General features: G+C 34.9%; 2 protein-coding genes across 2 annotated transcripts; one reads left to right on the plus strand and one right to left on the minus strand.

The window, feature by feature from the left end:
- The first annotated feature begins 310 nt into the window (after positions 1-310).
- On the plus strand, positions 311-1,987 carry LOC104112415 (ADP-ribosylation factor 2-B-like). The gene is made up of 6 exons (XM_009622336.4): positions 311-564; positions 864-934; positions 1,034-1,153; positions 1,229-1,347; positions 1,511-1,592; positions 1,703-1,987. The coding sequence occupies exons 1-6, from the start codon at positions 417-419 to the stop codon at positions 1,706-1,708; spliced, it is 546 nt and encodes a 181-aa protein (XP_009620631.1). The 5' UTR covers positions 311-416; the 3' UTR covers positions 1,709-1,987.
- A 4,351-nt stretch (positions 1,988-6,338) lies between these two features.
- Positions 6,339-8,236, minus strand: LOC104112414 (cyclin-D3-2-like). Its single transcript, XM_009622335.4, has 4 exons — positions 7,491-8,236; positions 7,208-7,409; positions 6,967-7,097; positions 6,339-6,866 (listed from the first exon to the last, which is right to left on the minus strand). Exons 1-4 carry the CDS (start codon positions 7,974-7,976, stop codon positions 6,582-6,584), a joined length of 1,104 nt encoding a protein of 367 aa, XP_009620630.1. The 5' UTR covers positions 7,977-8,236; the 3' UTR covers positions 6,339-6,581.
- Positions 8,237-11,422: the final 3,186 nt, after the last annotated feature.

Genomic DNA, 11,422 nt, shown 5'->3' on the forward strand with positions numbered 1-11,422 from the left:
AAAAAGTTGCTGTATTGAGATGCCACGCAATAGGTGGACAATTAATTAATCTCAGTGGCTACTACTTAAAAATACGATTCGTTACTTCTCATACAAGTAGTACATAGATTTTCAAGTTTAAAAAGGGAACCTGCTTTTGGGAAACGAATCACCAATGGACTAAACACATTATGGGACAAGGACAGATGCCTTCTTAGCCTCAAGTGTAATAGAATTAATTTGCACCCTTTATTCTCCTCGAAACTGATCAGAATCATATTCTTTATTTTTTCCTTTACGTATTGGAAATGCGATTCATTATTTGTATTAAAAAACTTCTACTCTTTCATTGAATATATATTAGGCTATTTGGAAATTGCAGATAAAATAAGTGAATTCTCTGCACTAGTAGTTGTGTGTTGATCGATTGTAGAGCAATGGGCATGTCAATATCCAAGTTCGTAAAAATGCTATTTGCAAAGAAAGAAATGAGAATATTAATGGTGGGACTCGATGCAGCTGGTAAAACAACCATCTTGTACAAGTTAAAACTTGGGGAGATTGTCACTACCATTCCTACAATTGGTATTTGCTATCTCGACTCTTTATCCGTTTGATTACTACAAAGTCTTTACGTTCAATTACAAACAAAAAGAAAAGAGAGTTTATCCAAAAAGAAAAGACTTTCCTATGATTTGAATGCTTTTTTTGTCTTTATTAATTTTTTCTGTGCATTGAAATTGACATATAACAGGTAACTCTTCGTATTAGGTTTGATATGATAACCATAGATTGAGCATTGGTATACGGTTAAATTTCGTTAATAATATAAAATTTCTTAATATTATGTGCAAAGCTTAATCTCTTGATATATTAATCCCCAGGATTTAACGTAGAGACAGTGGAATACAAGAATTCGAGCTTCACTGTATGGGATGTGGGTGGACAAGATAAGGTATTAATTCAATAGGTTAATACCAAAATATCCCAATCAAAGCTAATTACTTGGTTAATTGAGTTACCTATTTTGTAACTATGTTGTATTAATTTACAGATCCGGCCTCTATGGAGGCACTACTTTCAGAACACTCAGGGTCTTATCTTTGTGGTAGATAGTAATGATCGAGATAGAATTACAGAAGCTAGAGATGAGCTCCATCGCATGCTTAATGAGGTATTATCAAAACTGATGTACAAATTACAAGTATCAATTCCGCATTAGTTGAATTAATGACTATGATTTATACAGGAAGAATTACGAAGCGCTACCATTCTTGTGTTTGCCAATAAACAAGACCTTCCAAATGCTATGAGTGTTGCAGAAATTAGTGATAAACTTGGTCTGCATTCGCTCCGTCAACGACGCTGGTAAAATCTCCCGTTCATATTATACGGCCTTAAAAAGACATTTCATAGCCTTAGCTTAATCATAATATCATTTTGCATTTTTGGACCTTCTTGTATTTTATGCAAACAGTTTCCAAACAAAATAACTAAGGAGTGTGGCTGTGTGTTGTCTATGTCTTTTTAGGTACATACAGAGTGCTTGTGCAACATCTGGACAGGGGCTTTATGAAGGTCTTGATTGGTTATCAAATAATATTTCTGGCAAGGCAAGAACATTTTGGCCTTTTAGTTATCTCTTCTCTTTCATCTTTTTTAACAAATTAAAAAGAAAGTTTACAAACTGTAATTTTACTTGGTTAATAAATCATCATTGCAGGCATAAATTCAGAGTTGCAACCAGCGCAAGAAGTTCCAAGTCTTTAAATCAAAACGCGTTGGTTGAAATTAATATGCTATGGCTATACATTCTGTTGCAAGACTTTTCATATTTTCTTTTACCTATAGTGATTAATGACGAATAAGTCATTCCCATACTTTTGCTTACTTACCCATTTTTTCTTTCTGTTTGTTGAATAATACGGGGCAGGGGCGAATATATCTTTGAGCTTTTCGTTACATGTGGTTGAAATTTTTCTTAGTATACATATTTATATTAAGCTTACATCATTTTTTTTATAAGAGATTTTTACAAATGTGGTTGAATCAGTATTGGGTGTGTGTTTTTAGACATAAATGTGAGAAACTACTGGCATACGCGTTTCATGCATGAAAATTGATGAGGTATCATCCAATTATATTGATGGGATTGGTCTTTTAATTTGTAATTTAAGAACTCCTACCTGAATACATAAACAGCATTAATCAAATAAGTCCCACACAGCCACCTGTGTTTACTTCTATTATCTGCTGAGTATGTTTTATTTAAACCTAGGCCATAATTAGTTCATTCCCCTGTGAGCTGTCTTGTTGGCCTAACTATAAACTGGCTTTGGAACAAATAGTTATTGACCACCAATGATTTTTATTAAGAGAATGTAAGACATAAATATCAAATTGAGACATAAATGTAATGGAAGCTGATAATCATTTATTTCAAAGATTCAACAACATTATAACCTTCCAACAATACATCTCAACAAACATACTATAATGTAGTGGCCAAAATCTAATCTGGACCAGGCCTACTAATTTTTGGTATCAGATTCAATCTAGACAAATATAATTGGCTGATACGACGCTCCACCATTGACGCACTAAACTTTTGTTACCCTCTAATGACAAACCTAGATCAAATTAAACCTCAACAAATATATCATGACCCAAAGCTCTCTTTGATTGTTTTTTTTTTCCATTAAACATATTTCTTAAGTTTACTCTAATTGTTTCTTTCTCTTAGTAATTGCTGCTTCGATGCACCATAGTAACTCTCCAAACTCTGAGACATATTATTATAGGCGAAGCCAAAATTTGAAGTTTATGAGTTCAAAATTATATCCCTTTTAAGTCACTAAATTTTAAATTAATAATTTGTAACTATAAAATAATTTTTTCAAGGCAAACTTGTACCTTGGTCTCTAGCTCCTCCAGTGATACCATTGAATAGAACATTACTGCTTTTTCTTTATATTTTGTCCATTATTTCCGTTCTTACTTTGTTGATCTATACACTGATATCTAACTAGTGGATTTTTAAGATGAGACATCTCATACATTCTGGACATAGTCGGGGGTCGTGGAAATATTTTGGAAGAGCCATAGAGCAATTAGTGCAGGGCCTCAAACGAATTAGTTACGACTTATGAATTGTATGACACTTGTGCTATAGCACAATTAATCCTCTTTTGTTTGGTCTTGTTTTTGCAAGGACTTATAGTACACAACGTGAAAAAACAGACAGTTTTTCTGAAAATTTGACTACAGCCACCCGAAAAATATTTGGTACTCAACCTATTTCATCAGGGCATTAATAGAAACAAAGGAGTACTGAGGAATTGAATCAATGACATAACAAACAAATTCACCCTTAGCTGTTTCCAACCATAATTCCTCTTCTGTTTGATCACATGAATTCTGTGGATTCACTGTTTTGCCTTTTTCATCACCTTGTTTCTGATTCTCTAATGTTTTATCATCTTTTCTTAAAATATGGGGTTAGCTTAATGTGGAACAAGACAAAGAGTTGATTAATATGGTAATAATTTTCCTCAGTCTTCAATGCTACTACCCTACAGAGGAAAGGGTCATGAAGTTGCCTAACCTTTAATTTAAGCAATTTCCCCTTTTCTTGGTTATCTACGAATGCATACCGAAACAGATATGTATATGCCTCCTTGCTTTTAAGCCTGGTTTATTTTGCATTTAATTCGTTGGTGATTTTAATATCCACTTTATTGGAGTATCAAGATTTTCATCTGTTTTGCCAAAATTTGGTGTATGGTAGGTAGCACGTTGGACCATTGTTTCTAAAGCTGTGACATAAATATTGTATTAGGTATACGATTACAAAGCATTTCTTTTAATAAAAAATATTGTATTAGGTATACCATTACATAGCCTTAAGGAAAACAAAAAGAAATTCCCAAAATATAGATATAATCCTCCCCACCCCAGGGTCACTCTCATCTCTCTGAGACCCCTCTGTTTGTCTTGACTCAAATTCTATAGAAACTAGCAAACAGTTAACCAGCCTCATTTGTCTTGGCCATACAGCCAATTTAGGGAAATATTCAAAACACAAGCTACTTTTTCTTCTTTTTTTATTTTGGTGGAAAATTATGTATAATACTCTACTAACTACTGCAGAAGGGAAAAGGGGCCAAAAAACAAACTCTACTATCTAGGAATTGCCAGCGGAGTTTACTCCTAGAGTTGTGGTCAAACTTGCAAGGTTTAACGTATATTATTATAGTGTTATTCCAGAACTAGAATTATTGGGTGGTCCAATGTCCATCCCAAGTAAATTAGCTCTTCCCCTAAATAACACTGCTGCTTCCTAACGAATCATTATGCTGACTTAAGAGTATCATAACATAACGACTTTAAAAACTGAAAGAAAAAAGAAAGCCAAAAGGCCCGATACAGAGGACCCAAAGATTGGTTACGTCCGTGACAAAAAATGTATTCTCGCTAATTGTGCTGCTTGAGGGAATTGCACGTTCCACTTCCATTATTGTACCACGAAAGGAAATCATATTACTGTAGTATGAAATGTGGCAGCTAGAAATCCATTTAGTAGTCACACCAATCATTTTATGCGTTCAGTAATCTAACTTTTCTACATGATCTATTAGAACGTCGTATTCCTGTTTTATATGTTACACACTCATTATATTACAATCGACAATTATTTATAATTTACTTTGAAATAACTCAATATGTGATGCAAATCGAGCTTGTTGCATTTAATATACATCAAGCAATTTCGCTTTCCCCTATCATTGAAATACTGAGATCGTAAAATTGAACTTTTTTTTATATAATACGACATTTAAACATGAGTTTGTTTCTTAAAAATTAAAAGTAATAGTACTAGTGTCTAATCCTAATGGTACCTACCACTATGTTTCTTTGAGTTTATCTTTTTTATGAATTTGTAACAAAGTATACACCAAACATGAACACCATTAAGCAGCTAAAGTATGCATAAAACTTGCACTATTTAGATTATCATGTAGACAACGCCGACATAGTAACGAGGGTTCTATTATTTCCTTGCTTAGGGACAGTGAATTCAAAATGTTGCACCTCCTATTAGTCCTGGATTAGCTTTAGGTAAACAAGAGTATATGAATGCTTTTGTTTTTCAAAATAAGGTCAAAGCATAGGAGAAAAGTCTATGCAACAACTACTGAAATCCCACTGGCCGACAATCTATTCCTGCCCTCGAGACATATCTCTCTACATTCTAATTTAATATACTACGTAGTTCAGAAGCACATAGTCCACTGCCAACCTGTCCTACCTTGAAAACCTTTCTCAATACATATAATATCTGTTTTTTGAAATAGCAGAGAAACTAGGGATATCCATCTCTATCTATGATCCCACATCCAAGAATCAGATCAAAGTTATGGCTACTGCAGCATTCATCTTTTGATAGACAAAGGATCATAAAAAGCACAACGACCAGAGTCGGATTCAAGATTCGAAAGTTGCGGGTGTCACCATGTTATGCATACAGTATACATGTCATTAGCTACAAAAACAGAATAAGAATAATAGGTCGGGTCGGTTAGTTTTTAGTTAAGCTGAATAGGCCTTTCATTCACAAAGCAAATAAGTTCGATTTTAGTTCGAATTTTTAACGCTTAATTTAAACACATTCTAAATAAAAATGCAAAAGAACAATAACATTTCATGAAAGAGCGCTTCCAATATAAATATTTGCTTAAAGAGTAGCTTAACTATACTATGACATTTCATGAAAGAAGATATTGCTCAAATTATATTCCAATATACAAAATTAATATCGTTTCATTAAAAAAAAAAAAAAATTATATGCTAATTAAAATCAATTCAAATTAACTATAGAAAATAATTGTTCATAAAGTAAGGTATAATGATAGAAACAAAATGAGGACCGAAAGTTAAAAAAACAAAAAAGAGATACTTAGCAAGTAATAAAAGGAAGTAAAGGAGGGAAAGAACCGAAAAAGAAGGAAAAGATGTGAGGCACTAGGGCTCAACAGAAAATAAAAGAAATCTTAATAAGTAGAAAAAAAGAAAAAAATCAAAGGAGCTGCTCCAACAGAGAATCGAACTTGCATTCATGAGGCCAAGGAAAGCCTTCAAAGGCAAGGCTGAACCAATGGCACCCGCTTCCACCTTGTGACTTCTGAGTGCCACTCTATCCATATATATGTTTCTTCACAGAAATATTATGTACATAGTAAGAATTTTAGCGAAGCGAGCGGGTGGGGTGGCACCCCTACCTCATAAGGTAGATCCGCCCTGATAACGACTGACAAGAAATGAATCTTGAAATCATAAATTCAACGATGAAAATGATCGTATTCGACATAATTTAGCAGCATTGATTCAACTCAAGGGAAAACTCCACCAATCCCATTTCCTATGGAAGAGGGGGTGGAGTTGATGTTCACATCCGTCTAAACCATCCAACGAATAAAGTCCAGTAAAACATAATGGAACATCAGAGCATTGTGCAACTGCAGTTTAAGAGAACATACCAAAAAAGAGAGATCATATAGTAACCATAGCCGTAATACTAGATAATCTAGAGAATGAGATACTGATCAACGAGGACTACTGCCCACAACGACAGAAACAGAACTCAGTGGAGCCAGTGTCATTGTCTGATCCTGAGTTTTGATCCTCTTATACTGAGGTTCTGGTGACGATGAAATTGAAGATGCTACCGACCACGAATCATTAGAGCTGTCGCAACTAAAATATGCATCGATAACTCCACTTGGACTGCCAGGTACAGATTGATGTTTGCGCTTGAGGCTTTGGCAGATATTGTAGCCAGAAGTGCCCATTAGCTCTAGAATAAGATCATGGCATTCTTCAAAACTATCCTGTTAATTGATCAAGAACATTAGTGACACAATAGACTAATCAAGTTTAGATATTAAGATGCCAGAAGAGGCTAAAATTCAAATGTGAAAGAAAGCAGACCTGTTTGACTTTAAGAACAGTCATGAGCTGATTCTGGTATTCCATTGCATTGCAAGGCTCAATCTCATTGATCACGAAATACACTACTGCAGTTGCAATAACAGATGGAGGATAATGCAAGAGCCTAGAATCTGCATTTGATAGTCAACCAGTGGAATCAATTACAATAAAACAAATGTGTATTTCAATTTTTTTTCCAAAAGTAACAGCCTAAATAACCGAAAGCAGGTAGATATCTCACCAGTGATAATACCAAGAATGAGGCGTTCACATCTCCTAAGAAAATCCAAATGTAGATTGGTCATGAATCCAAATCTCCTCATGATATGATCAATGAAAGATAGTGGTGTCACTGGATTCATTTTCCACTTAAGAGTGGAGAGCACCAAGAGTTCCATTCTCTGAATAGTCTTTGCCTCAAACACAAATCTTGAGTCAGCCACCTAAACAATAAAACAGAGCCAGCATTAATCATTTAGACATTTATACAAACAGCAGGATTGCACACTTGAATAGAGACATACTTGGAGGTCTAAGAGAAGGGGGACTTGGGTCTCTTCCACTTTAGCAGCAATAGAAAGACAAGCCACAGCAGCAAGTTGACTCATCCAAGGCTTATCTTTCTGAAAGCAGAGTCCAGATACAAACCTATCAAAATAATTCACAGCTAAAACAGCAGTCATAGCAGTGAAACCATAGTGAGCAATGACTCTCAACATCCAATCCAATGCCTCTTTTCTAACCTCCACTAAAAACCCATCTCCATCTGAGATTAAACAATCAAAACCCAAATGAGACTCTTTTTCCTTAGTTAAAAGAGTGACAAGCTGGTCATCTTCCCAAAACATGTCACATTCTAATAAAGGTAGAGTCTTTTTCACATTATTTCCTACTTGTTCTAAAGTACTAGACCATTCTCCTAAATCATCATCGTCCAAGAATCGATCTTCCTCACAGTAAAGGACATCAAAGATTGGATTTAGGAGCTGAGTATCTAAAGGGAAAACCATCTTCTTCTTCTTCTTCTTGACGGAAGAAGACAATGGAGGCTCTACTCATTATCTTCAAGGTAAGCCAAAACTCAATCTTGGACCCAGTAACATATCTGCTGCTTTGCTTATACTTTCTCTCTCTCTCTACAGGACAGAAAATAAAGAAAGAGAAGGAGAGAATGGGAAGAGCCAAAAAGGAGAAGAGAGTAAAGGTGGGGAAGGGGGAGGGTAACCAAAGAAGTAAGCAGAGGAGGGATTTTATCTGAGATAGCTTTCACGCCTGTCCTTTTTTCCAAAAATTCGTATATCTTTTTCACAGTGATATATAACTCCTTATTCTATGTTTTACTATTTTATTTCAAAAGGGTTTTTGGTGGGGGGTTTGCCGCGCAGGGGAAAGAGCGCACATTCACTCAAAATTCCTATTCCTGTAAACATTTACCCCCACACAATATTTACACCAAATCTATGGCATGTGTTTGTACATATAGTTCTTTCACTTAATTATTGTATATTTATATCTTATTAAATTATTTATCTATGGTAAATTAATTATAATTTGATGTAAACGAATAAGTTTATATCTTCCTATTCCTAGTTGTAATTTCTTTCTTCTGTGTATGCTCATGTATCAAGAACATAGATTTATACCTATTTAGCAAAATACTCCATAATGTAGTTATTTAAGTACCGTACTACAATTAGTTTTCTAACTTCGTTCTTAGATCTTAAAATGTGAAATTTAAGACAGTTAATGAAGGATTAATACTAAAGACATCATTAATTTTTGTAATGATTGTGGCTGATTAGATCTAGGAAGAGTTCATACAAATGGTAGTACTAATAATTGCAGCAGCAATATTGATTACAAATGCTGAAGAGAAATAATAGGGATACTATAATTAGTTGACTGAATATCAAGCTAATACGATCTTATAATTTCATCGTATAAGAAAAGACAAATTGAGTACTAGTAAGACCCCTAGATTCTTTTCAATGTTTAAATTTCAAAATAAACCAAGTCTTTCCTTTTCCAAGTTAAGACTCCAAAAAATAAATAATTGTCAAACTAACGCTATTCTATAAAACTAATAAACCAATATTTCTATTCTCACCTACCATCTCATTGTCATATGCGTAACTTTAGATTTTTCTGTAAAAACTAATTAATACATTTTTTTCAATCTTTCAACAGACACAATGGTCACCTCACCCCGTCCATCTCCGCGATCCATGATTCAATTTGAATCGGTTCTCTAAAGAAAATCAAACCAATTAATTCGATTTTAAGTTAATTTGTGTACGAAAATCGGTTCAATTTGAATCGGTTCTCTAAAGAAAAATATTACTCCTATATATGTATAAGCAAAAAACAAGACTAGTGCAGAAAATTAATATGTAGTATAAAGCTATATATATATATATATATATATATATATATATATATATATATATATAGCTCTATTTGATTTTTATTTTTTTTTGCTTAAAATAAAAATTAAATCAAACCAACAACTATTACTATTTTCAGTTTGATTCTTGAGAACACCCCAAATCTCATCCCTTGCATACCCTATAAAAAATTATAAGTATCTTATTGTTATTACTGTTTATGAGATTTGACGGAATTTTCTTGATATTTTAGTTAAATCCTTTTTTTTTCAATTTAATTTTAAATCTAACATCTTAATTATTTGACGGGAACCAAAAGTTCTCACTTTTAGCAAACTTAAAGGATCAAACTTCCCGTAAGTATATTTAAATAACTATTTTAGAAAACATAAGGGACCATTATATTTTCTTAATTTTTCCTCTCTTCCCTCCTTGAAGGTAGGTAGGTACCTCATCTTCATTATACTTGTCATGGGCGATTTTTCTCGGCCCAAAGTTACACCTGCGCGGCAATTAAGTTGCGCACTTGACTCAGCCGTTCCAACACTTAGTCAAATTTTCAGCAAGTTTGTACTTAGATTATTTTGGGCTGCAAACGTAAAGAAAACACAATCAAATATAGAAAAATCCCAATTCCATTGTACTAATTCGAAAACTTACAAAGAAAACCCTCACTTGACTATGATCACAAGTCGATCACAATCTCACTTTGACAAAGAACACAAGTCGTCCTTTAGCCAACACTAAAACCTACACAATGCCCAGCCTTAGCCCTTTTTGAAAAACTTAAAAAATCTCATGTTTCTCTCTTGTTTCCCTTACTGAATTTCACACGAAATTCCCCACATAATCTAACTAAGTCCAAAGGCACCTATTTATAGGACATAGGCAGCCTTTGGCACTTGACAACATATTGACACTTGTTGTCTACAACTTTTGCCACTTAGCGGGGTAATGCTAAATCTGTTCCTATCTTGTAGTTAACATAGGCCATGATCTACACGAAATGATAGTGGATACAAGCATAAAGCAGACATGGATACAAGTAGTTACAAAAAGGTAACCACTAACTACTTTGGCATGCGCACTGCATGTGCGCTTTTGCTGACCAGCTACTACACGCCCAAGGCTGGCATTGTGCGCAGCCTTTGCTTCTTTTGACATTGCTCCGCACCACTGCCTTGCTCGTAACCTACCGCTCATGACTTTGCCGCACACGCCCGGCGCCACTGCCGCTCGCACATGCGTTGACCGAGTTTCTGCCTTGTCCCTATCAACCCTTATCTCACCCATGCCATTGCTTGTATTTTACTTCACATAGCCTTGTCCTAGCTATCTAAAACCTTTGCCATCATCCCGTACGGTTTTGCCTTAGCTTAGTCCGCACTTAGCACTGTCACAACTCAAAGTGCCCGGGCCATTGACTTTGGTGCGCATGCCATGCTGTGCCGTCCCAACTAGCTCACACTGCCTTGTCAAGCTTTTGCCAAGCATGTTTTGCATGTCTCAAGATCATGGCCAATACTTGCCCACAACAGCCCACATGACAATGTCTTGTCCATTGCCCGCATGATCGTTTTACCCGCACATTGACCAATAGAAAGGCCATCGCGCTCAATCCTTGCCATAGCCGCGCCACGCCCGATATCAAAGAGTCAGGCCCTAACACTACTCCTGTACCTTTTTCTGTTTTGTGCATCTTTTGTATTTTAAGGTCACCCAAAATGGAATTGCGAAGAACAAATAGCAACTTCTGAAATATTCAACAAGAATTAGTGAACATTTTTAAATAAAAAGCCTGAAAAAAATGCAGTATAAGTTTCTGAATATTGAAAGTTATGCCCAAGTTGCGAGCTTGCGAGTGGTGAGTGGGTGACAGAGCTCTGTATGCAATTTTTTGTGTCCCCCTTCGGCCTCTCTGTCCATATTGTTATTTCACGTCACCCTACTGTCCAAAAGAAAACATCTAAACCTTCATGCTCAACCGTAGGTGTTTGGACACAAAAGTTATAATTTTTGAAAAAAAGTAATATTTGGAGTTAAGTTGAAAAATGATATTTGAAATTTAAAAT

The sequence above is a fragment of the Nicotiana tomentosiformis genome, chromosome 2, assembly GCF_000390325.3.
Source record: "Nicotiana tomentosiformis chromosome 2, ASM39032v3, whole genome shotgun sequence".
NCBI classification, from domain to species: domain Eukaryota; kingdom Viridiplantae; phylum Streptophyta; class Magnoliopsida; order Solanales; family Solanaceae; genus Nicotiana; species Nicotiana tomentosiformis.